Source organism: Ilyonectria robusta, assembly GCF_021365365.1.
Source record: "Ilyonectria robusta strain PMI_751 chromosome Unknown BGZ61scaffold_31, whole genome shotgun sequence".
NCBI lineage: Eukaryota > Fungi > Ascomycota > Sordariomycetes > Hypocreales > Nectriaceae > Ilyonectria > Ilyonectria robusta.
Genome location: NW_025764465.1, coordinates 536,780 through 558,602, shown reverse-complemented (window position 1 = coordinate 558,602; position 21,823 = coordinate 536,780). Strand labels below are relative to the sequence as shown.

General features: G+C 45.3%; 7 protein-coding genes across 7 annotated transcripts; 2 read left to right on the top strand and 5 right to left on the bottom strand.

Annotated features, from left to right (window-relative positions):
• Positions 1–1,847: 1,847 nt before the first annotated feature.
• On the bottom strand, positions 1,848–2,508 carry BGZ61DRAFT_462547 (uncharacterized protein). The gene is made up of 2 exons (XM_046247313.1): positions 2,083–2,508; positions 1,848–2,015 (listed from the first exon to the last, which is right to left on the bottom strand). The coding sequence occupies exons 1-2, from the start codon at positions 2,499–2,501 to the stop codon at positions 1,913–1,915; spliced, it is 522 nt and encodes a 173-aa protein (XP_046097222.1). The 5' UTR covers positions 2,502–2,508; the 3' UTR covers positions 1,848–1,912.
• A 1,349-nt stretch (positions 2,509–3,857) lies between these two features.
• BGZ61DRAFT_593271 (uncharacterized protein) lies at positions 3,858–4,807 on the top strand. Its single transcript, XM_046256785.1, has 2 exons — positions 3,858–4,464; positions 4,516–4,807. The coding sequence occupies exons 1-2, from the start codon at positions 4,061–4,063 to the stop codon at positions 4,601–4,603; spliced, it is 492 nt and encodes a 163-aa protein (XP_046097221.1). The 5' UTR covers positions 3,858–4,060; the 3' UTR covers positions 4,604–4,807.
• A 3,098-nt stretch (positions 4,808–7,905) lies between these two features.
• BGZ61DRAFT_561949 (proteinase inhibitor I4) lies at positions 7,906–9,415 on the bottom strand. The gene has a single exon (XM_046255831.1). The coding sequence runs from the start codon at positions 9,048–9,050 to the stop codon at positions 7,962–7,964; it is 1,089 nt and encodes a 362-aa protein (XP_046097220.1). The 5' UTR covers positions 9,051–9,415; the 3' UTR covers positions 7,906–7,961.
• Positions 9,416–10,595: 1,180 nt separating this feature from the next.
• BGZ61DRAFT_367119 (uncharacterized protein) lies at positions 10,596–11,631 on the bottom strand (the record flags this gene model as incomplete). Its single annotated transcript, XM_046241751.1, has 2 exons — positions 10,596–11,014; positions 11,064–11,631. Coding segments are annotated over 2 exons (987 nt in total), but the record flags the coding sequence as incomplete, so codon positions are not given.
• A 1,178-nt stretch (positions 11,632–12,809) lies between these two features.
• Positions 12,810–14,106, bottom strand: BGZ61DRAFT_561935 (uncharacterized protein; the record flags this gene model as incomplete). The annotated part of the gene is made up of 3 exons (XM_046255830.1): positions 12,810–13,507; positions 13,577–13,982; positions 14,024–14,106. The coding sequence occupies 3 exons, from the start codon at positions 14,104–14,106 to the stop codon at positions 12,923–12,925; spliced, it is 1,074 nt and encodes a 357-aa protein (XP_046097218.1). The 3' UTR covers positions 12,810–12,922.
• Positions 14,107–15,249: 1,143 nt separating this feature from the next.
• Positions 15,250–17,922, bottom strand: BGZ61DRAFT_539025 (uncharacterized protein; the record flags this gene model as incomplete). Its single annotated transcript, XM_046254726.1, has 3 exons — positions 15,250–17,489; positions 17,542–17,736; positions 17,847–17,922. The coding sequence occupies 3 exons, from the start codon at positions 17,920–17,922 to the stop codon at positions 15,250–15,252; spliced, it is 2,511 nt and encodes an 836-aa protein (XP_046097217.1).
• A 2,322-nt stretch (positions 17,923–20,244) lies between these two features.
• On the top strand, positions 20,245–21,781 carry BGZ61DRAFT_366896 (major facilitator superfamily transporter; the record flags this gene model as incomplete). Its single annotated transcript, XM_046241732.1, has 2 exons — positions 20,245–20,807; positions 20,881–21,781. 2 exons carry the CDS (start codon positions 20,245–20,247, stop codon positions 21,779–21,781), a joined length of 1,464 nt encoding a protein of 487 aa, XP_046097216.1.
• Positions 21,782–21,823: the final 42 nt, after the last annotated feature.

Genomic DNA, 21,823 nt, shown 5'->3' with positions numbered 1-21,823 from the left:
TTTTTATATTTAGCTCTCTAATAATTATATTTATAAAAAAATTATATCTTAAGTTTTAATTATTACTTAATAAAATTAGAAGCCTAATACTTACTAATAGGTAATATATTATAGTTAGTAAGTAATTAATTAGCTATTTCTTTAATATTATATAATTATAGGGGAAATTCTTATAAATCTAGGTTAAGAATAAATTGAATAATAATCTATTCTTCTAGATTGGATAGTTTTCTTAAATTAGGTATAATATTGTATTGGGAAGAAATATTATTATATTGGTATTCTAGGATATGGCGGGAGATTTTATAGATCTTTAAAGTGTGAAAAGAAGTTAATTAAGGGTCTTTTTTAAGAGCTTAAAGAGTAAGATTAATATTTACCTTATTAATTAAGGATAATATAATTTATAGTTGAGAAAATTAAGTTAAAAGATGAAATTTAGTAGTTAGGGATAAAAGTGTATGCTTGTTTATATTATATACTTACTTATTATATACGTTATTATTTTCTATTTTTTTTAATATTAAAATATTTAATATTATAATATATATAATAAGTTTAGCTATAATATAAGAATTTATTAAATAGTAATTAAAATATTTAAAAAAGAATATAATAAGTAATTTTAAGTAATTAAATAATTTATAGTATTTTTATTATAATTTCTATTTTAAAAGTTGGAATTTTTAAGATACTTATTTATTTAAGATACTTACTTATTAAGTATATTATATATTTTATTATTTAAATTTTATATTATTTTAATTAAATTAAAATAATTAAATAAACTTAATTAATTATATTAAATTTAAAAAGTTTAAGTAAATTAAATAATTAAATAACATATATAATAAGCAAGCGGTATAGATAAGCAAGCAGCACACTGGAATTTATACCTTAAATCACGATTTTAAAAAAGTTATTAAAAGTTCAAACTAAGCCTAAAATAGCTATACTTTTTAAAATAAGCTAATTAAGATACAATCTATATAGAAAATAATTCCTATAAATTTTAACTAGTAGGAACCTAGGTAGATATAAAAAGTAAGTCTAGAAGGTACCCACTTTTCATATCTACCTAGGTTCTAGCTACTTAGGATTTTTAGGGATTATTTTCTAAATAGATTTTAACTTAATTAGCTTATTTTTAAAATCCTAGCTATTTTAGGCTTAGTTTGAACTTTTAATGGCTTTTTTAAAATCGCGATTTAAGGTGTAAATCCCAGTGCGCCGCTCGCTTGTCTGCGCCGCTCGCTTATCATATACGTTAGCTAAATAACTATTTTAATATTATTGAAATTATACTTTTTATAAGTATAAAATACTAAATTTAAAAGGGGAGATTATTATATTAATATAATAACCTAATAGAACTTAGTTTTTATAAATTACTATTATAAATTACTATCTAGAGTATAGGGTAAGAAAGCTAGACTGTAAGTAGGGTACTAACTACAGTAGTATATCTGCAATTACAAATAAATAGCTACGTCGCAATACTAATAGGCTCTTATTTAAGTTTAGTAGTAATAGCGTTATACTCTACGCTGGCTTAAGTATATATTTCTACTTAAATTTCTCTGTTCTTTCAGTCTACAAATTAAGCTATACTTTTACAGAAAGCTGAGTTCTTTTATTGCAAAGTGGCGTGGTTATACTTGAAGGTACAGCAAAGTCCAGAATCCTGTTTAAATTGGATAGAAACAGTGCCGTGCTCAGTTTAGGGCCTAGACTATTACGTGCCTATATTAAGGCATTCTGGGGAGATTGTTGCCAGTTTACTTTATTATTGTTTTCGTTTCTCTTTATTCCTTCGACTTTTGCTATAGTTATCTATACTACTCCATCCTAACTGCAGTTATGTGTTCTAGGCACCCCTTTCGTCTTGAACAGCACATGGTCAGAAGTCCACTTAAAGCCTGCAGTCTTCCCATCCAGCGTTCACGACTCTCACCAAGAGATTGAGGCCATCTGGGGCGTGAGCAGTCGCTTCGCCTCCCGCATAGTTATCGTTGCTGTTCGTTTCACACATCAGTCAGTAAGGAACATATACTTGCGGTCAGGGAATCAAAGAGGCCTTACCAGCTACCATCAGCGCAGCATGTGCTGTCGATATAGTTCATCGCCCAACCGACCTCCCATCTCTTCACCTTTGAATCAACAAAGACATACATATTGGCAACGCACACGCGCACGTTGCCCTCGACCCATGAAACGTGAGTATTCCTGGGCAGATTGACTTCGCTGTCCGGCCACTGGTTCTGAAGATTACTCGCAAGGGTCCATGCGCTAGCCCGGCTGAAGCTGTCGTGATAGCAGTTGTCTCGCTTGACTAGCCCGGCCGCCGCTGATTCCGTGTCACGACGGTCCACGACGGTGGTGTTCTTGTTGGGCCGAGGCGGGTAGAACTGGATGGAAGGGGTGGCGGTGACATCCGTGCTTGGCTGGGCCGCAGGCTGAGTGGCATCAGGAATCGGCGTGGCCAAGGCAAGAGAGGCCATGGCCGAAACCAGGCTTACGACGAAGAATGGAGCACGCATGGCTCAGAGGTAAACGAGGATAAGAACGGAGAGGGAGATTCTCAGAGACGATTGAGACAGAAAGCGCCGAGATCGACGAAGATTGGCAAGCAGAGAATGTCTTGGTGGATAGTGAGTCTTTTGAATTGTACTCAGTCAATCCGAGGCGGGAAGACAGCGGCTTTTAAGTGTCGCCCAATCGTCAGAATATATATTCACCTCGATGCTTAGCAATGCCGTCCTTACATATCCAGTCTTCAGGGCCACGATTATTTAGCAACTCCTCATTGTGCATTGTAAATCTTCAATTGGTGAGCATGCGAAGGCAAGGAGGCAGTGCAGTCAGTCAGCCGAGGGCAAACCAATCAATCTCGGCGAGTATCTGACCCCACGTTAAGGCAATGTGCATATGGTTGCCAGCGGCGTGGAGCCGCTGTTAGAAAACGGAGTTCCGCCATGTTCTTCGGGCTTACATCAAGGTGTTATTCAGGCCTAGCGACGGTGTAGCATAGCCTTTCTAGAGCTCAAGCGAAGTTTCGCTTACCGTCGCCCAGATCCGGGAGGCGATACGGCCCGGACATGACAGGTCTAAGCAGGGTTGCCTCTAAAGCGGACCCTGCATACGGCGGTTCGCCGCGCCGGGCGGTCCTTGAGCTCGCCACACTCAGCTTGAAGGTCTGAGATGGACCTGCCGTCACCTACGGGCCAGGTTAAGTTACATTAAGTGATTACTCGGCGCCCTGGCGGCGCCTCCGAAGCCATCCAATGGAGAGCGGCGTCGCACCAAGGAGCGAGAGCAGCTGTAGGACGCCACTCGGCCCTACCGCTATCCCGCTGATAAATGCTGAGTAATATATTAGCGTTAATAAATAGTTAGCACCTTTCCCGAATAGGGCAATCTTTCGACCTGCATGTCGCCTGCGGGACGCCACTCAGCCCTACCGCTATCCCGCGGATAAATGCTGATCAATGTATCAGCGCTAATGAACGGCGGAGTATTTTTGGGCTTTCTCTCTCTCTTGCTATGTGTCGCCTCTACCACTCCCGATAGTCGGTCCGTAAAGGCCTGTAGCTGGACAGTGGGCCACCTCTATGCAGTGTCAATCAGATGGATCTGAAATTAATCGCTTTGCTTCAAGGCATTGGATGATTTCCGCCTCGCATAGAGGCGCACCGCCTCCCGGGGGGCGCGAGCAGCTAGCGCTTCCAAATAGCCGTTTGAGATTCTTGCCAACTCCCTAGTCCGGAGAATGGGGTGAGAACCTAGGGTGTTCCATCTACGACGCCGCCTCCAGCTGGCTTTGTCAGCGTAGGCGGTTACCCGTGATGCGCCTTGTCGTTGTTGGTGGGTTTCCACTCTGCAGTATACGCATCTCAGTATAAAGTACTTCGACCCGTCTGGCTAATTGGAAATCCGTTCGTACAGTCCAGTCGTTCCCAATTCACAAATAATATCATCTTGGCTCATTTCCTTCAAACTTTCTCTCACGAAAACACAAACTCTCCTTGGCTAGGCCGAAAGACGAACATTCAAACACAAGATGCAGTTCAGCTACTTACTTGCCATGCTGCCAATGGCCCTTGCTGCCGCCGTTGCCCCGACGGAGGCGTCTAAGGGAATCGTCTTTGTGGGACCCTATAGTATTAATGCTACAGCTGACGAGGCCGCCGAGATTGTGAAGCGCGACGGATGCGGTTCGGCACGAGACCTCATCGACAGAGGCGACATTGAATTTCTCAAAAATGGCCTGCAGAACGATGACCCCTGGAGCGTTATAGCTGTTCCTCGCCTCAAGGGTATCGGTTGGTACTACGGCACCGCAATGGTGTGCGTCCGCAACCCGTACGTATTTGTGGATACCTATGTATCGAGGTGGGAAGCCGGCTGGGCCATCGACTACATCAGCAAGATGTGTTGCTCGAACTCCGGTACATCAAGCGGGTGGTACGTCAATCCTGTCCATGATTTCTTGTTCATACTGACATGGATTCACAGCCAAGGTGGGGACTGCCTTGCCTCCGGTACGGACGGACTGACCCTACGTGTCTGGCTACAAACACCACAAGACTCGTGTCTTAGTTAAGGCAGGTGGACCTGGAAATGAACGAGTAGCAGACAGGGTTGAGGACCCAGTGATGCTAAACCAGGGCTTTTGCTTTAGCAGATGTGTCTTGGAATAAGGCGTGGTGACTGGGTTTTAGGCTGCTGATTTGGCGGTTCGGTGATGATATTCGAGCTTAGGACTGCTCAGCCCAGTTCAAGTTATGGCCCAGGACAGGTAGACCTGCATATAGAAATTTGTATTAGTATGGTGTTTATTTCGACTGGTAGTATAGTAGCAGGGCAGCACTGCCTGATTTCTAGCAGTTGCAAGTGAAGTTTATGTTTCTAAGTCCACCTAGTTTGAGTCTTGTTACTTCGAAAGCTTCTTATAATAGAGCTCTTCAGCCATGTTCTTGCGCTGGCAATATGGCTGAACTAAAGCCACGTGACATACCGGCGTCTCTGTGGCTGTGCAAGTCCCATTCGCTCGTTGGGTTCGCTGTTGACCGGCAACTTTCAGGCCGACCTCTCACTCGAAAAGCCGTCAAGGCTCGGGGGAAGTAACCTCACGCTAGGCTGAGGTCTCGATAGGCAGTATGCTTCTCGTGCATGAATTTGAGGCCGTCTAGCGGCTGGGATGTGATTTTCAGCCCCCCCGGCCTCTATCAAGCAGCCGGTCGAACTAAGGTGGTCCTGAAGGCTGCCTAGCGGTAGGTGCTCTATAGCGATACAAAGCGACCCATCCCACTAGAACTATCCGGATGATTGTATAAATAAAGAATTTATTTACTATAATTTCTATTTTTTAAAATTAAAGATATCTAGCTTTTTATTATTAATTAATATAAGTTTAAAAGGTTAAAAGCTTAGTAAGCCCTACTTAAATTAATCTTAAAGAAATCTCTATTTTTTATATAATATTTTAAAGCTTTAATATTCTATACTTTTAATTTAATAGGTTATATATATAATATAGTTATAGATTTTATTACTCTCTTTTTAAAAAAGAAAGAGTAGCCTAGGCCTATTAATATAACTTAATTATTTTAATTATCTTAACTTATTATATATTACTATACTTAACTATTACTAAATATAATATTTTCTCTATAAGTAATATTTTAATTACTTTATTAATATAAACTTATAATTTATCTATTAATAACTTAGCTTTCTATTTACTTTAAACTTTATTTATAGTAAATTAGAAAATATAACTATTATAAATCCCTCGATAAGGGAACCTAGTATTTAAATTTACTGCATTTTCGTTGCACGCACGTCACAGTTGCCAAGGCCCAAGTTTTGGGTTTCAAGCTGCTTTTTTCTTCTCTGCCGGAATCCTGTCTAACTTTTTCGACTCTAACCTTGATGAATGCACTGAAAACTCCCACGACCCGACCTAACGCCCCGAGATCCGCGTTCTAGGTGGTGTGGTAAGAGGTCTAGGAGGTTCCTTTCTCTAAGGAATTTTAGATGGTTATCCAGCTTGCGTCTTTCCCTTTCGTCTCGAAGATTCCAATGGAATCCTATGCTATACCGGAATCCAGATTCGTATCCCTGATGCGCAGGGATATATGTAATAAGGGCCTTGCGATTGATGGTCGACATGGTGACAAGTTATTCAGATGAAATTTATTGAGATGGGATGAGTGTCAGAAGGGAAGTTGGTCCCTTGACGATGGAAGACGTCAGTCTCCCTTATATCCTATTGCTCGGAATAAGATTACTATCTCAAGGTTGTTGACTGCAGACAGCAAGGTCGTTGACTGTAAATAATAGGGTTGAAGTTAGAGGGGTTAAATAGAAGCTTCAGGTAGAGACTAGTAGGTAATAATCTTATTATTTAGCTACTATTTCTTCTAGTGCTGGGTGTAGCTTTTATTATTTATTCTTACTATTTAAGATTACTATATAGCTTTAATTTATTTAATGATATTAAGTAAAGCTAAAAAAAAACTAAATAATTATTATAAATAAAAATTTAATTTTCTTATTTATTAATTTTAATTTTATTATTAAAAAATAAATAATATTTAAAAATAGCTAATATAATTTATTAGCTTTTATTTAAATATTATAAATAATATAATAATAACTTAAATAGATTTTCTTTTTTAAAAGAATTTAAAAGAAAGTTTAATTTTTATTTTTTAAATTTTAAAAAAATTTAAAATTATATTAAAATTAGAATTTATAATATAAATATAATAAGTTGTTTTTTAAAAAAGCTACTTAAGTAAAATTTACTATATTAAAAATTAATTATAATAAAATAAATATTAAAAAGAAAGTTAGTTTTTTAATAATAAAAAATAGTTAATCTCTTTTATATTTTATAGCTTAAAATAAAATTACTATCTTAAGATTATTAACTATAAATAGTAAAGTTAAAATTAAAAAAGTTAAATAAAAGCTTTAAATAGAAATTAATAAATAATAATTTTATTATTTAACTACTATTTCTTTTAGTACTAAATATTATACTTATTATTTATTTTTATTATTTAAGATTACTATATAGCTTTAATTTATTTAATAATATTAAGTAAAGCTAAAAAAACTAAATAATATAAATAAGTTAGACTTAGCTAGTATAAAATAACTTATCTTAAGTAAGTTTAATACCAGCTAGAAGTAGGTATTAAGAAGTACTATTTATATTATAAATATTATTAATAATTAGCAAAAAATCCCGGACTGCTAAAGATATATCCGGGTTATTAAAAGCCTAGTAGTAGTCAGCCAACAGCTTCCCTTAGTCAAACCCGACATGCCGGCCCTATTACTCGAAGCGGGGCTTTTTAGCTTTAAACTAGGTGTTTAGTACCTGAGAATCAGCCCCGAAAGACCTATAAGACTGCACCTTCTCGACGGCTTTCAAGCAGGAGCTGAACAGGCCGGCAAGCCCAGCAATCCCAACGGCCAGTCTAACAGGCTCTATAGCTACGTGCTTTGGTTGCTGTAAATGAATCCGAGGCGGGGTGCCTCTTGTTATAGGCAGCTTGGCGAGGCAGCAAGTTTTGCACAGCCATATACGGCAGCCTGCACGTTATGTGCAGCTTGTCGCCCGCAGCTATTCTGAGGGGAAAGAGGCGTGTGAAAGCAGTGGGCTGAGGTGGAACTAGGACATATTTTTGTGTGATATTGGGGAGATGGTTCTTATTGAGTAGTATAGATGTAGTGGTCTTTTTAGAGCGATGGGAATGAAATACTCTATGATGTGATAGAAAGATTAAATGGAAGTTGAGTGAATTGGTCCCAAATAATAGCTATGAATGTTCTCAATTGTAAATACGCAGCACAAGTCTCGAAATTTGAGATTGAACTCTCCCATGGATTGTAAAAAGTGACGTACTCATCCTCCCTGTCATGTATTGGTCTCTCGTGTACCTGCGCTACCGTCCAAAGAAAAGCCCCGTAAAGACCACGGTACCTGATTCATCTAAGCAAATGGAAAATGCAAACGGCCTGTCAAACACCAGAATTTCGGGATCGGGTGCTCGGCTCCTCGTCATGAGAACGGCCGTAGCCGCAACGGCCTCGGTACCTTCCTCATCAACTTTGATAATGGCTCTGTGGATAATAGCTTGCAGCTGGTTTCTTCCCCGCGTCATCTCCGAGAAATCGCCCGCCACGGGGAAGCCGAGCTCGAGCAGCATGGACAGGATCGATAGGCTGCTGTCGAGGTTGAACTTGGGGAAGCCGAACTTGTCGTACTTTTTGACGCGGAAAGGTAAAGGCGACCGGCCGCGGTCCATGGCCCGCACGAGTTGTTCCAATGACGTGCCTTTGTCGGGCAGATACGCTACGAGAGACATACTGGCGGATGGCGAAGCCGCTGCATACGGGAGTCTGACGGCTGTGTAGCCAGGTCCCTTTGCCGTGGCGATCTTCTCCTTGTGGCTGAACATCATGTCTACCTTGCGTACTTCGGTTTCCGTTACGAAAAATGGAGTTTTTTTTTGGGTGAGCTTTCGGTCGAACTTGGTCTTCCACGTTCCCTTGAAAGCCAGCGCATTGATGAGCGCGATGTGGACTTGGTCCAAATCTTCTTGAGAGAGCATGTCCTTGATCAAACCTCGCGTGTTGTCGGAGATCCAGGTGTTTATCTCCCCGGCTGCCTCCTGCAAGCTAGGGAATCTCGTGACATGGGCGCCAAAAGAGTTGAGGAACTGGGTGTAAGCTGGATAAAAGTCGACGTCGGATTCGGCAAAGGCGACGTTCGCCATTGTCACCATTTGGTCGGCGCTGAACACGGCAACGAGAGCTTTGAAAGAACCCGAGAGCTCCGAAAGATTACTGAAACCTATTTTTCGGCACAGCTCATCTCTTTGGTCAACGTCGGCTGCACCTGCTAGCATCGCCAAGGCAGTTGCAATTGAGAGTGGGGAGATACAGACGCCTTTCGCCGACGTGTCTGTGGCACAGAGTTTCTCCAGTATGTCCCAGCCGAGGACATGGGTTGCTTGAGCGACGCCTGACATTTGATGTAGCTTGCTGGGGAGGCGTATCAAATCTAGTTTGGCTTTGATATTGGAGATAAGTGATATCGCGATGATGAGTCTGGGATGTGGGGAAGCGGGGGGTTCTGCCCGCGACCTTGCTGAGAGTGAGCTGAATTTGGAGTAACCATACCCGGCCTAGGACAGTAGGAATGTCAGACAATTGGCTCCACAGGGATCATTGATGGCACCAGTGAATTGATGAGAATTATCTAAGGAGCAAGAACTCAATGACAAGATGCACTGAGTCGTGCAGCTCTTTATACACAAATGAAAACATTGCCTGTTTAGGCAGTAGCAGCTGCCACCAGGCAGCTGCTGTAGTGGGGCAGGGCTGATATGTAACACTATTCTATAATACACATCCAGAGCATTGCTTAAGTGGTCGCGGCGAGGTTAGAGAGAGGACATAATTAAATAGGGAAGGACGGCTGGATAGAAGGATGTTTAGGTGTGAATAGAGAAGGTGGGTGGTTCTATGCTGTATATAGAGCTTGTGTATAATAAGTAGCTGCTATTAATTCCTCTACCTTAGTAATATTTTATAGCTACTGCTATAATATTATAACTTAGGTAGATTTTTATATTAATTTTAATTTTAATATTAAATTGGATTTTAAATAAGAAGCTGCTAAGATCTTAATAATCTCAGTTTTATATATTAAGTTGCTTTTTATTTAAATAATTAATAAATAACTTTATATATATATATTATATTTATTTATTATAACTTTTATTTTTTAAAGTTAAAAAAGTTTAGCTTTTTATTATTAATTAATATAAGTTTAAAAGATTAAAAACTTAATAAACTCTACTTAAATTAATCTTAAAAAAACCTCTATTCCTTATATAATATCCTAAAGCCCTAATATTCTATCCCTCTAATTTAACAGGTTATATATACAATACAGTTACAGATTCTATTACCCTCTCTTTAAAAAAGTAAGGGCGGCCTAGGCCTAGTAGAGTTTGCTTAGTTAAGCCCCCGGATATTGCTATTCGGACAACCCCATATTGCTATCCGGACAACCTTTTTTCACCCTTCTGCATCTTCCCCCAGCCACACTAAAATTACAATATAAATCAGAGAGTATAATAAATATTAAGTGGGTTAAGTTAACTACATAATATAGCAGCTTGCGAGCCCAGCTGCAGTTAGGTCGTTTAGAGAATGTGTCCCCGGTGTTTCCCTGTGGGGGTATGTGGCCGGGATGACCTTTATAGCTGAAGACAGTGCCGCCGGCCGCCGCCGCCCCGGCCTCTGCGGCCCCGTCCACCTCTCATTCCCCTGCCCCTTGTATTTTATATAGCCTTGTGATCTTGCTGTTGACATTTTTAGGGCTGGTCTCAGGCTGCTCTGTCGGGGCGGGAAATATGGTTATGTGATAGGAAAGTTGTCCGGATAGCAATACTCAAAGTGGGCGACCCGGAGACACAGAATAACATTCAGGACGCGTCAACTGTCCAGCTTCCTGGAGGTAGAGAGGCTAAAAATGATTTAAAAACTCAAACAGTGCTTATATTATATTATGTGTTAAATTTCAAGGATACATTTCCTTTCAATTCAACATTTGCATGGTCTAGCACATCTTTGACATGTTCGTCTATCAGTTGCTTAATGATCTCCGGATTCTTCAACTGTTCAATGTCCTCCCTAGCCTCGTTAATCACGTCATTAAGATCGTCTCGCACTTCCCACCGTATATCCAGTACCGAGTCCTCCAGTTCCTCGTGGATATCCTGCAAGAGGACTGTCCTCTCCTCTGACCCATATCGGCAGGGACTATGAGTACTCGAAACTTGTTCTTCAAGCTTTGTTAAGCGGTTGTCAAAATCGTCACACCGGATGCCCAGATTGTCAAGTTTATTATTCATCGTTTTAAGGAGGGAGAGAATGGGTTCAGAATCATCGGAAGAGGGGTTGCTGGTACGTCGGCGTTTCCTGCCTTGGGTCGAGTTAGTCTGTGGAACGAGTAGTAAATGTATTGTGCTTACCATGGGGTTGTCTGGAACTGGGGGCGACTTTGTTGTATGATGGGGGCGGGGCCACTTCAGAACTAGGCTTGGGGTTCAAGTCAAAGATTTGACCACCAATGCCTGCGTACAACGTAGTGAGATTTGCTCGCTCCTTGTTGACAAGCAGCCGGTTGTCCCTGTGCTTGGAGAAGACAGACGCCACCGATGCCAACTGCTGCCGCGTCCCTTGGTCCGTTTCTTTGTCGCTGAAGTAGGCGGTGAGTGTAGTCGCTTTTGCGAGGGCCAGGATCGAGTTCAGCAGGTTTTGGGTATTCTTCTTCGCCTCCAGGGGACGGTTTTTGGGGATAACCAAGTCAGGTGGCTTCAACAACGAGAGGCACAATGAGTGACCTGTATCCTGTTTTGTACCTGAGAAATGGCTTGCAGTCTCCCACGTTATTGTCTGAATGTTTTCGGGATAGATAAAAAGATAAATGGCCTGCTTGTTATCCTTGCCGAACTTCCTCAGAAAGATGCGGCCATGCAGTTTGAAGAAGGCTGAGTTGGTGGAGGGATCCAAGTACGAGTCGAGGTGCAGATTCTGAGTCGATTGCTTGCCGTCGGTGGTCTCCTACCCCACCACACTGGGAAGACAAGAAAAATCTATGGTCTCTGTGTTTTGTTCTTCTTGCTTGCTGGAACCTGAAATAGCCGATGTCTCGTAATAAGCCTCAGGTACCCGATGATGCCTGGAATCAAAATGCGTCAGTATGTCTAATGAATAAGCAAGAGCAGGCTTCACTTTGATCCATGTGCAAATAGTATGCACATAGCATCCTCCCCAAGGCGGAAAGTTGGTTTAAAGAATAGTCCCGCCGCTCAGCGCACGAAGCGACCTGCAGTATAGAAAGCATCGCTAACGGAAGCGAGACAAAGAGCAAGGGGATCGCAAGCAGAGCCGCTAGCGATCACCTTCCGCGGCTTATCGAAATAAATCCGCTACTCACTGTCCGCGGCCACCGAGACCCCGGTCCTGTCAACAGGTGAGCCTGATGAGCAGGGTCGGAATTTCCCGGTCTCGGCTGCGAAGGAGCATTCTATACGCAGGGCGCTGTCGAGCAGAGCGGCACGGCTAGCCGCGTAGACTGCGGGTTCGCCCGGGGTTGGTTTACTAACCCAGACCATGAAAATGGCTGTGTCGAGTCGCCGCTGTCCATGGTGTTTGAGAGTGTGCAGTTGATAACAGAGGAAAGAAGATGGAGAGGGTGATTTGCAGCGCGTACAACATATGTGGAGAACGGACGACCCTCGGCTAATAAGGTACCAGGTACCTACTATTCCGTAGGCAGCAATGTTGTTCGTCCACTTTTTGTGGGTTGCTGAGTCATTCTGCCATTTCTGACCGCCCTACGATTCGGGCTCAGGGCTCAGGCGAGAAGGCCTTCAAGGACCAATGAGAATCATCTTGAGCTCTGCCTGTAGAGGGAGTAAGTTAGTCAGAATGAATCGAGCCAATGTCAGCAATTCACAGGTGCGCGCGTCTGAAAATGCGGGTTTGCTCTCGACTTGTTGAAGTCGCTTACATTGATTGCCGCCATGATGGCTTCAGCCTCCACCAATATCGGCAACCATACTCTTCTTAACTCGCCCTTTAACCAACTTCAGAACGGCCTTAGTCCAGAACTATATAGTCGTCTCCGCCATGTCTTCATTTGTTGTATTTGGGTTAAGTTGCTGCCATTTCATCATGCGTAGCCATTGTATTATCCCATGCCACAGCAGAACCACAGTTTATTTTTTTTCATGGTGGCCCTCTCGCGACGACCGGGGGAATCTTGCCGACGTTGGCTTGAAAGACTCGGAGAGTCTTTCTGTCGCGTCTTCGAGTTCGTGGGCGTCTATCCGTACTCGTGCCCGTGATCGGAGGGGCGCGTGATCAAGACGATACGGCGACGTTTTTGCTTCGCTAGGTCGCGCTTCGCCCGCCTCCTATCCGACCGAGGAGGAGCGGAGGAGGACTCCATGGGACCCAGACCAGATTCTATAGCTATTGCTTCTTCTTCTTCTTTCCTGCAAGGCGAGATGGCTACAGCCGGAAGCTGAGTCGAGACAGGCGATGAAGTCGAATTTCTGGCCGACAGAACGGCACGTCGCCCTTCGAGAGAGGCTTCGGGAACCCCATTGGGACTGGCCAGCCGATCATTACCCAGTTTGGGATACGTATGCGTCGGTATACCAGTGTCCTCGCTCGTCTCCGTGATATGGGCCGAATCTTCCTGCCTTTCAGTATTGATAGCTCTGTCGCCAGCAGCCCCGCTACTATTATTCTGATGCAAAACCTCATGATCGTTGTTGACGGAAGCCAACGTCTCCAAGGAAAACAGGAGAGCATCTATGACGTTATGTTCTCGACGGCGAAAATCCTCTACGATTTTCTGCTCAATAACGGACCCGGCTTTGCTACTCTTAGGGATTATGACCGTCTGCCACAAGAAAGATTAGCCGACAGAACCAAGACTAGACTATCCAACCAGTCAGTCAGTCAGTCCTACCTTGAGTTGAGGGCCAAATGTGCGGCGAGCACGTTTACAAGAGACCTCGTCCCTATAGTGCTTGACCAAAATCGACGCGCCTGGTATCAGGTCTACAATCGGATTATCTATAATGTCGAGCATCTTCTTCCAGGCTAGAGCGGCCTTCTTAATAGCTTTATGGATGCGACTTCGCTCGAGGGCGCCCGGCGCTTCCAACCCATACCGTTCAGCTTCTCGATCTCTCAGGATAGTAAGGTAGTTCCAGTACCAAATAGAGGCATCTATTAGATAGTATGGAATCTGGTAGACTCGCATTAGTCGTGTATTCCCCCTCCCACCCGCAATAGTACTGGGCGACGACAAGTGGACGTGTAGGATAGAGGGAAGAGAAGCGGAGGGAAGGGATTTGCGATGAAAAATGAATCTGCGTAACTTCTACTTTGCACTCTATTGCATGGTACTGACACTTCGCACAAATCCCCTTTGGTGCACCATGAAGGCAACAACGTGTAACATTGTGATGCTTCTGCGCAACGCAAAAGAGACATGGAAGTTCGCCCGAGGACATACCCAGGAAATCATAGCTGTACTCGGCTCCGAGGGTCGACAAAAGTTTTATACTACGCCTCGTATGGGACATAGTGGGCATTGCTAACAACCTGGGTGGGTAAGTTAAGTTAGTGGTTAAGTAGTGATCTAGTATGCAGGAGATCGATGCGGGCGACGGCGGTCAGATCGTGACGAAGAATGAGAGCGGGAGAAGAGATAGATTGCTTACAATATCCGTTGCGACACGATGACTTCAAGGTGGGAAGAGGTTGAAGGAACATGTGTGTATGTGTGTGTATGTGTGTGTGTGTTGACATGAACAAAGAGCACAATGGGTGGACCACTCATTTGCGTTGTTGGTCTCATGCGTGCACCACAATTGAAAAATTGCAAACACCCTACGTCCGTGAGTCATGGCCGAGTCAAAAAGCGCTATTTGCCATAAAGGAGAAAACAAAGAACGAAAAAGAGAGGGGTACTGAGCGAACTGATTTAATGAGGCTGCACACGCATTGAAGAGATAGCTGACCATAAGCATGCGCAATCTCGAATATGCCACTGATAACTAGAACCCTAATGGGGGAACAGCCATACAGCAAATCAAAGTAGGACGGAAGAAGCCCAATCCATCCAAATACCAAATCCAGTCAGTGTCTGATTTTGACGGGACAATTGACCTGCCTCGCAACTTGGAGAGCCTAAGCGCCCCTCCCTGGTAGTCTAACCTTCGTGGTCAAAAGCCTCAGTTGGCTGGCTCTGTCTCTGTAGTGAGCCTGCCGTACCTTTTCTTCTTTAATCCGTCCTAACACCCAAATCCTTCAGGATTCCGCCTGCCTTCAACAACTCGCACAACTCGAAATTCGCACGATTCTTCTTGTACATAATCCAACCAGGGGAATTCACAGCACCGTGCACGCTATAGACACTTAAATCGTGCTGCTGTCCATTGCGGTGAATACGTCCAATACATTGCTCATCATGCTTGACGGATATAGGCTCTCCCAGCTTCACAAGATAGCTGGCAAAAAGCTGCAGTCCATCTACTCCAGTAGAAAGCAGTTCGTAGGTAGACAAAATCACGATCTGCGTGTCGGGGTACCTTTCCGAGAAACTTTGGAGATCCTTGACCATTTTTGGCCTCTCTATTGGCTTCGGATCATTGGCCGTAACTTGACGATGCGAAAGCCGTCACCCAAATATCGGCTAAGCCAAGCGGCAGCAATCGACACAACTAAAGGAGAAAATGCCAAGATGATGCCGTGCTTGCCGTGGTCGGATGACTTGATTAGGCGTTGCAGAATGGTAAGCTGCTCACACTTAAGCGCCTGCAGGTTCCAGTAGATAGCGCCGTCCGCCGTGTCTTTATCCTCGGAAAAGATGAGTTCCCAATCTTCAGCATTGAGATTCAAGAGTCCGGGGATGACGCTGCATCGTAGCATCTTCTGAAACTCGTGGCTTCTGCAAATGGCCTCGAACTGTGAGGATTTGATCTTGACTTTTTCCATGGACTTGACTTTTTCCCGGATCGCTTGTCTCATCTCCGCCTCCCGCCTAGGTTGTGACGACGGGTTGTTACAAAATCGTGGAGGATAGATCTTGACAGATGTTCGTCTGTCCTCGATAACAGTATCGAGGAACTTTATGCTAAAGTTGCGATGGAACATATACTTGCCAAGGATATCTCCGGCCGCGTTGAACCAGTTCGACCTCTCTTCGCCCCCACCCTTGTTGCTCACTAGTTCAGGATTCTCCCCCCCTTTGTGTGATCGACTTGTACAGTTAAATGCCTTCTTGTATATCCTGATCAGGTCGGACATTGTCTGGTACACATCAGGATCGACGGTAAGAAGAGGGAAAACACCTACTAGATCTTTGGGACCACAGGGCATCGGTGTTGCGCTTAGGAGACAAACGAGCGGCCTATCGATCCGTCCGAGATGATCGACGTTGCATATGTCCTTGAATGTATTGACCAGATTCGTGTCCTTGTTTTTCGCATCAACCCATTCATCATAATACAAAGTCGACGGTCGGAAGCAGGGTCTGATAGTAATCCGTCGTGAACTTTTAATGTTGTGGCCGACAACATCAAGCTTGCGCACGAACAGATTGTCCAAAACACCCCCAGATACCGCCGGAGCACTGCACACGAGGACTAGGCGCTCCCTCGCAACGGCCTCAGCTCCAACGTGGATGAACGGAGTCTCTTTGACCTTGCATTTGAAGTCTTTGTCCATCTTCGAGGCTTCAGTCATGCTCCAGGTAAAAACAGCCTCATCACCGACTGCCCTAGCCTCAGCCGGTGTCATCTTATTGAATTTGAGAACGTCGCCCCGGCTTGGTAACTTGCCGGTGGTGAAGCACTGATCGAGGAAGGCAGAGGCACCGACTTTGCTCATTGTTCGTCCATGCCGCCCTTCCCATTTGACTGTCCGATTGGTGATCGAGGCCATGAACAATAGCGACTCGGAGAGATATTCGGATCCGTCCCGAAGGATCACGACCGGACTTAGCCAACTGCTACCTTCATTGATCCATTGCTGAACGATACCAGCTTTCGTAACTACGAAATGCGGAGCTCGCTGGGTCATCCTGCATATATCGCGCGTAAAACTGTCCCGGATACAGTAGCACATGATGCCGAAAGGGTGATCGAGCAGGCACCTTTCGTCGTCTACATTCATGGACCGATGGCTGGCCACGTTCTGCCGGTAATGATCCTCGCTCATGTGAGCAAGTGCAATAACACCAGCGGTGAGCAATGCCTCAAGTGTCTTCCCCATACCAGGCTTGCTACAGTTGAGCGTTCCATTCTGCTGCATCGAGGCACAGGGCTGCAACATCTTGAAGACGTCTAGCATCTGGTAGTTGTAGCAAACTCTCTGGAAGCCCGGAAGTAGAACACCTGTACCGGTATCAGCCTCATCGTGGAGGAAGAACCGACAGGCCTCCTTCCACGAGGCCTGGTCATCGTTGAGATGATTTATACCTAGATCTTCCACGTTTAACTGAAGCAAATCGCGCTGTGGCTCATTTGTTGTGGAAGACCTGGGGGTAATTGCGGGATATCCTAACAAGGCTTCGATATTGTTGTCCAGGGATGGTGGTTCAATCATGATCACATCGTCGTCGTCGTCGTCCTCAACGACGATGATGTTGTTGACATCGACATCTTTCTCGCCATTTTCGTTAACATCTTTCTCGACATCTTTTTTACCATATTCATCGTCTTCTTCATCGGTAATTTCATCGGCAACTTCATCAGCATCGGCGTCGACATCTTCGTCGACTTCTTCGTCATAGTTCATATCGACATCCTCGTCTTGTTCAAGCACACCAAGTTCGCTTGCATGATCCTCGGAATGCCCCTTATCTTCAACGCCTAACATTACAGTTAATACTTGCTGGTTTCACCACATATATGAACTACTTACCGAGGACATCATCGTCATCACCATAGCCGTCCCCAGCAAAGACGAATCGGATTGGACTCGCCATATCGGTATCATTATCGGTATCGCCATCGTTATTACGATCATCGCCATCCTCATCCTCAACGGCATCGTCATCGCCAACGAAGCCTCGAGCTCCCTCTCGAAATTGGGGGTTATTGATCTGGGTTTGACCACCTTCGCATGGTACGAATCAGTACAAAGTCCGATAGTAATCACATCCAAACTTCACTACTTATTACATACCAACATCGAACCCGCGAGCCCGGATCGGCTGCTCCGCTAACCTGGGGTTGCCTCAAGATCTCGCACCGGGCGGTTGATCCCACTCGCAGCACTCCTGAGCGTCCCTGGCACACGCATCGACGTCAAGACGCCCAGCCTTTGACTCCGAACCAGGTTGTGCAGGTCGAGGTGGAGCTTCTGCCGGCGACTGGACGAATCCTGGTCGGGCGACGTCTTCGCGTCGAGATATCTCCTACCGAGGGTCGAGGCCGAATCGCTGGGTGGGAGCGCGACTACGACGAGTCTTATCACCGTAATGCCGTTAACCGCATCTTCACTGGCGGAGTGCAAGCCAGCTCCATCACTATTCCCGTAGTCAGTCGTTGAGGACAGGAGGTGCTGTTGTGTTTCACTCGGATGTCGTTGACGTATCTGATCTTGATGAGTTCCCAGCTATGTTTGCAGTTATGGACAAGATCAACAAGCCTCTCATTCCGTTCACTTTGCTCGTCCTGCCCCTGAGCTCTGGTTACGTGGTATTGTTCTCGACTATGTAGTACCTAGAAAAGCCCGCTTGTGGGTCAAAACGTCTATTGCGGGTGTGTGTATACTACTGTGATAAACCGAAGTTTGTAGACTGGTGGTTGTAGTAGTTTCGGCAGTTAACCCCGACAGCTTTTAGATGGCTGTGCTATACCTAAGCCTTAATAATCTAGGAGCGCAAGCTATTTCGGGCCAAATTTAAAGGTGGTATAATTACGTGCTTTGATATATGCGCTATATTGGAATGAATGCCCCGGCTAAAGTGCCTGGAGGAACTTTAAAGCGGAGTAAAGTTCTGGAAGGTTTCTTTACCTAGCCTAACTGCTAGATTTACAGTATCTAACTCTAACTACTAGGTAGTAAGCGGATTCTACTTATACTAATTTCTATAGAAGCTGAAATAGAGGGGGCTAAATATCTATTATTAAATACTGCTTTTATTTTCTATTTTCTCTTTTTTCTCTTTTTTCTTTTTTTTCTTTTTTTATATATTAGTATAATACAGACCGCAGAGCTCTATCCAAATTATTACTATCTCTATAGCTTCCAAATCAAACTGATAGAGTTAATAGAGACTAACCCAGCTCTTATTGAAAAGCTACAAGCTGCAGCGCGAAAATCTGGACTGAAAAAAAATTATAAGTATAAACTTGAGATATCTTTCGGCCGAGTATATTATATAGCCTGGTAATTATATAACGCCAACCCAAGATTTCTATTGCCCAGCAAGTTGATGCCGGCCAAGCCAGCTAAGCCGGTTCTCAAGCCACGCGGTGCTGGTCTCCAGCCAGCTTATATTAAGGCGGCGATACCGGGGAGATAACGGAACATCTTGGCGCAAGTTTAGTCCTCACCGGAATTAGACTAGAGAATAGGCTGTTCCGAGCAACTCAGCCAGAATGGAGATATGGCCGCCTTCAAAGAGAGATCAATCTATTGTTTGACAATGCGATATGAATAGACGCGATCTTCCTGACACTTGGAGTACTGATGCTTAAGGATTTAAAATATTTTGAAGCAGAAAATAATCCAACTTCTGTTTTTCCAGGGGCATAGTCCAAGTGCCAGCATTGCCGAGATAAAAAGTCATGAAAAACGAGGGTGGACAGTAACGACTACCTCAACATCCGTTCCCCTACCTTGCTACATCGTAATCGTCACCTAGAACCTCTATCTATGCCACGCTCGTCTGGACCTCCCCATCGCCTTTGTCACTCAATCTGTGAACTAAGAACTTGTCGGTAGGCTGACCTCGCTACTTATTCTGGGCCTCTCTTCGAGGCCCAAACATGCCGTACTTGACCTTGACCCCGGAAAAGAAGACGACGCGTTTTCCATCGAGATAGTGCGACCACCCGTTGCTCGCGTGGCCCCTAGACCAGGTCGTTCCGGGACCGACATTCCCAACACCGGTGGCTCCCACATGGAATCCGAGGACGATCTTGTCCTCCACCCCTTCCTAGGCGTTGATGCCTCCTGTCCCCTGTTTTCTCGAGAGGAGTTTCCTTGCATGTCACAGCCCCTGTTACTAAGGTCAAGATATCGATATATCAGAGGTTTCGTAAGACAAGGTCAGAATCCAAGACACATCATATACCTGGACAATTACAGTTATGAACATAAGTGGGCACTACCCTAGACTGTGCTCAAAACGGCGCAGCTACTACATACTTAGAAGTTAATCCAACTGGTGGATTAACCAGCTGTGCTATTTTAAGCTCAAGTTGAGGGCACCTGTATTGTTTTTATAGCTATAATTAACCAGGTAGATAATATAACAGGAACATAAGTTTATTCCTGGACACAGCCCACCATTCCAATTCCAGTTTAACAACCATTTTCTACCATCGGAACGCCAGCCACCAACAACAGCCACCAGGTTTAATCATGCCCTCATCGCCTAGTTCAGCGTCTCCAATGCCGACGTCGACGGAAACGACTCCGCTCGTCGCCGATTCCGCGCCCGAAGGCCGGCCGCAAGTTCATATCCCCAAGGTCCATGATCCCGGTGCCTTCGTGCTCACCGTTTGTGGGCTCGTTCTTCTAGGCGCTTCATCCAGCGGGCTGTGGGCCATCCCCGCGATACGCCTCGTCGAGGACATTGCCTGCAGGACGCACTACGGGCTCCTCGACACGGTCAGTCCCATCGACGAGGGCCTCTGCAAGGCGGACGAGATCCAGGAGCGCGTGGCCTACATCCTCGCCGTCTACACCGCCATCCAGGCGACCGTGGGCGCGACCTGCACGTTTCCCTGGGGCATTGTCGCTGACAGGATAGGACGCAGGCCTGTCCTTAGCATCGCCGTCATCGGCATCACCCTGGATCTCCTATGGTTCGCCTTTGTATGCGCCTTTCCAAGGACGCTGCCCCTTGAGGCCATCTGGCTGGGGCCGGCCATGGAGGTCATTGGAGGCGGCAATGCAGTGCTTACGGCGGCGCTCTTCAGCATGGTCTCAGACGTCGTCACCGAGGAGAAAAGGTAAGCTTCTTGCTATGTACTCTCACTCGAGTCCGTTGCTCGCACGCTAGTATCACCGCTGAAGACATTCTAGGACAACGGCCTTTATGCGTGCCTATCTCAGCGGCATGCTCGGCAACCTCGTGGCACCGGCTGTCTCGGGGGGGATTATGGACAAGGTTGGCCCCTGGTTTGTTGTCCGGCTTGCCATTGGCGGCTTCCTTCTTTTGGCCGTCGCCGTTCACATCCTCCTAGAGGTGAAGCCGGCTAGCAAGGAGCCACAAGACCACGTTGCCGAGCAGGCACCGTCTAAGCATGGCGTTGTCGGTGCTATTGAGAACGCCCTCGTCCGGATTCGAGAGTCGTTGGCCGTTTTCCAGTCACCGTCTCTCGTGCTGCTTCTCTTAGCCAGCCTCGCTGTCTTCCCTCTCGCCCAGTCGGCGATGCAGCTCATGTCGCAGTTGGCCTCTAAGCGATATCACATCTCCCTCGCACAGACCGGCTATCTATCGTCGCTTTACGGCTTCGCCACGGCAATCTCGATTCTTTGGATCCTCCCAGCCGTGGCAAGCTTCCTCGCCGCACCAGCGCGCATCCCAAATTCCCGCCAACGCGACCTTTTCCTCATACGGGCATCTTCTGTGGTACTACTGATTGGTTCTTCCGTCATGTCTACGGCGCCAAATTTAGGCACATTTATCCTCGGTCTGGCCATCCTATCACTAGGGGCCGGCTGGGGCAGCCATCTACGTAGCTTAGCCACGATATATGTGGACGCCGCGCATCGAACTAGGCTATACTCCATCATGTCTATCGTTGAGACGGTGGGTAATGTGTACGCACAGCCCATGCTGGCGGCTTTATTCACCGCGGGGATGAAACTGGGCCATTTCTGGATCGGACTGCCGTACCTCGGAATTGCTTTGCTTGTCGCCCTGGCCCTTGCTCTCCTGCTACTGGTGAGGCTGCCCAGTGAAGACGCCGATGAAGAATGATGGGATTCGAGCCAAAGTGTTTCCTTCGATAGACGTCCATGA

Coding starts and splice junctions, on each gene's coding strand:
- BGZ61DRAFT_462547 (XM_046247313.1), bottom strand. CDS start 2,501: ATGGCCTCTCTTGCCTTGGCCACGCCGATTCCTGATGCCACTCAGCCT. Junction 2,016..2,082: donor TGCTGCGCTGATGGTAGCTG/GTAAGGCCTCTT, acceptor TGAAACGAACAG/CAACGATAACTATGCGGGAG.
- BGZ61DRAFT_593271 (XM_046256785.1), top strand. CDS start 4,061: ATGCAGTTCAGCTACTTACTTGCCATGCTGCCAATGGCCCTTGCTGCC. Junction 4,465..4,515: donor TCCGGTACATCAAGCGGGTG/GTACGTCAATCC, acceptor ATGGATTCACAG/CCAAGGTGGGGACTGCCTTG.
- BGZ61DRAFT_561949 (XM_046255831.1), bottom strand. CDS start 9,050: ATGTCAGGCGTCGCTCAAGCAACCCATGTCCTCGGCTGGGACATACTG.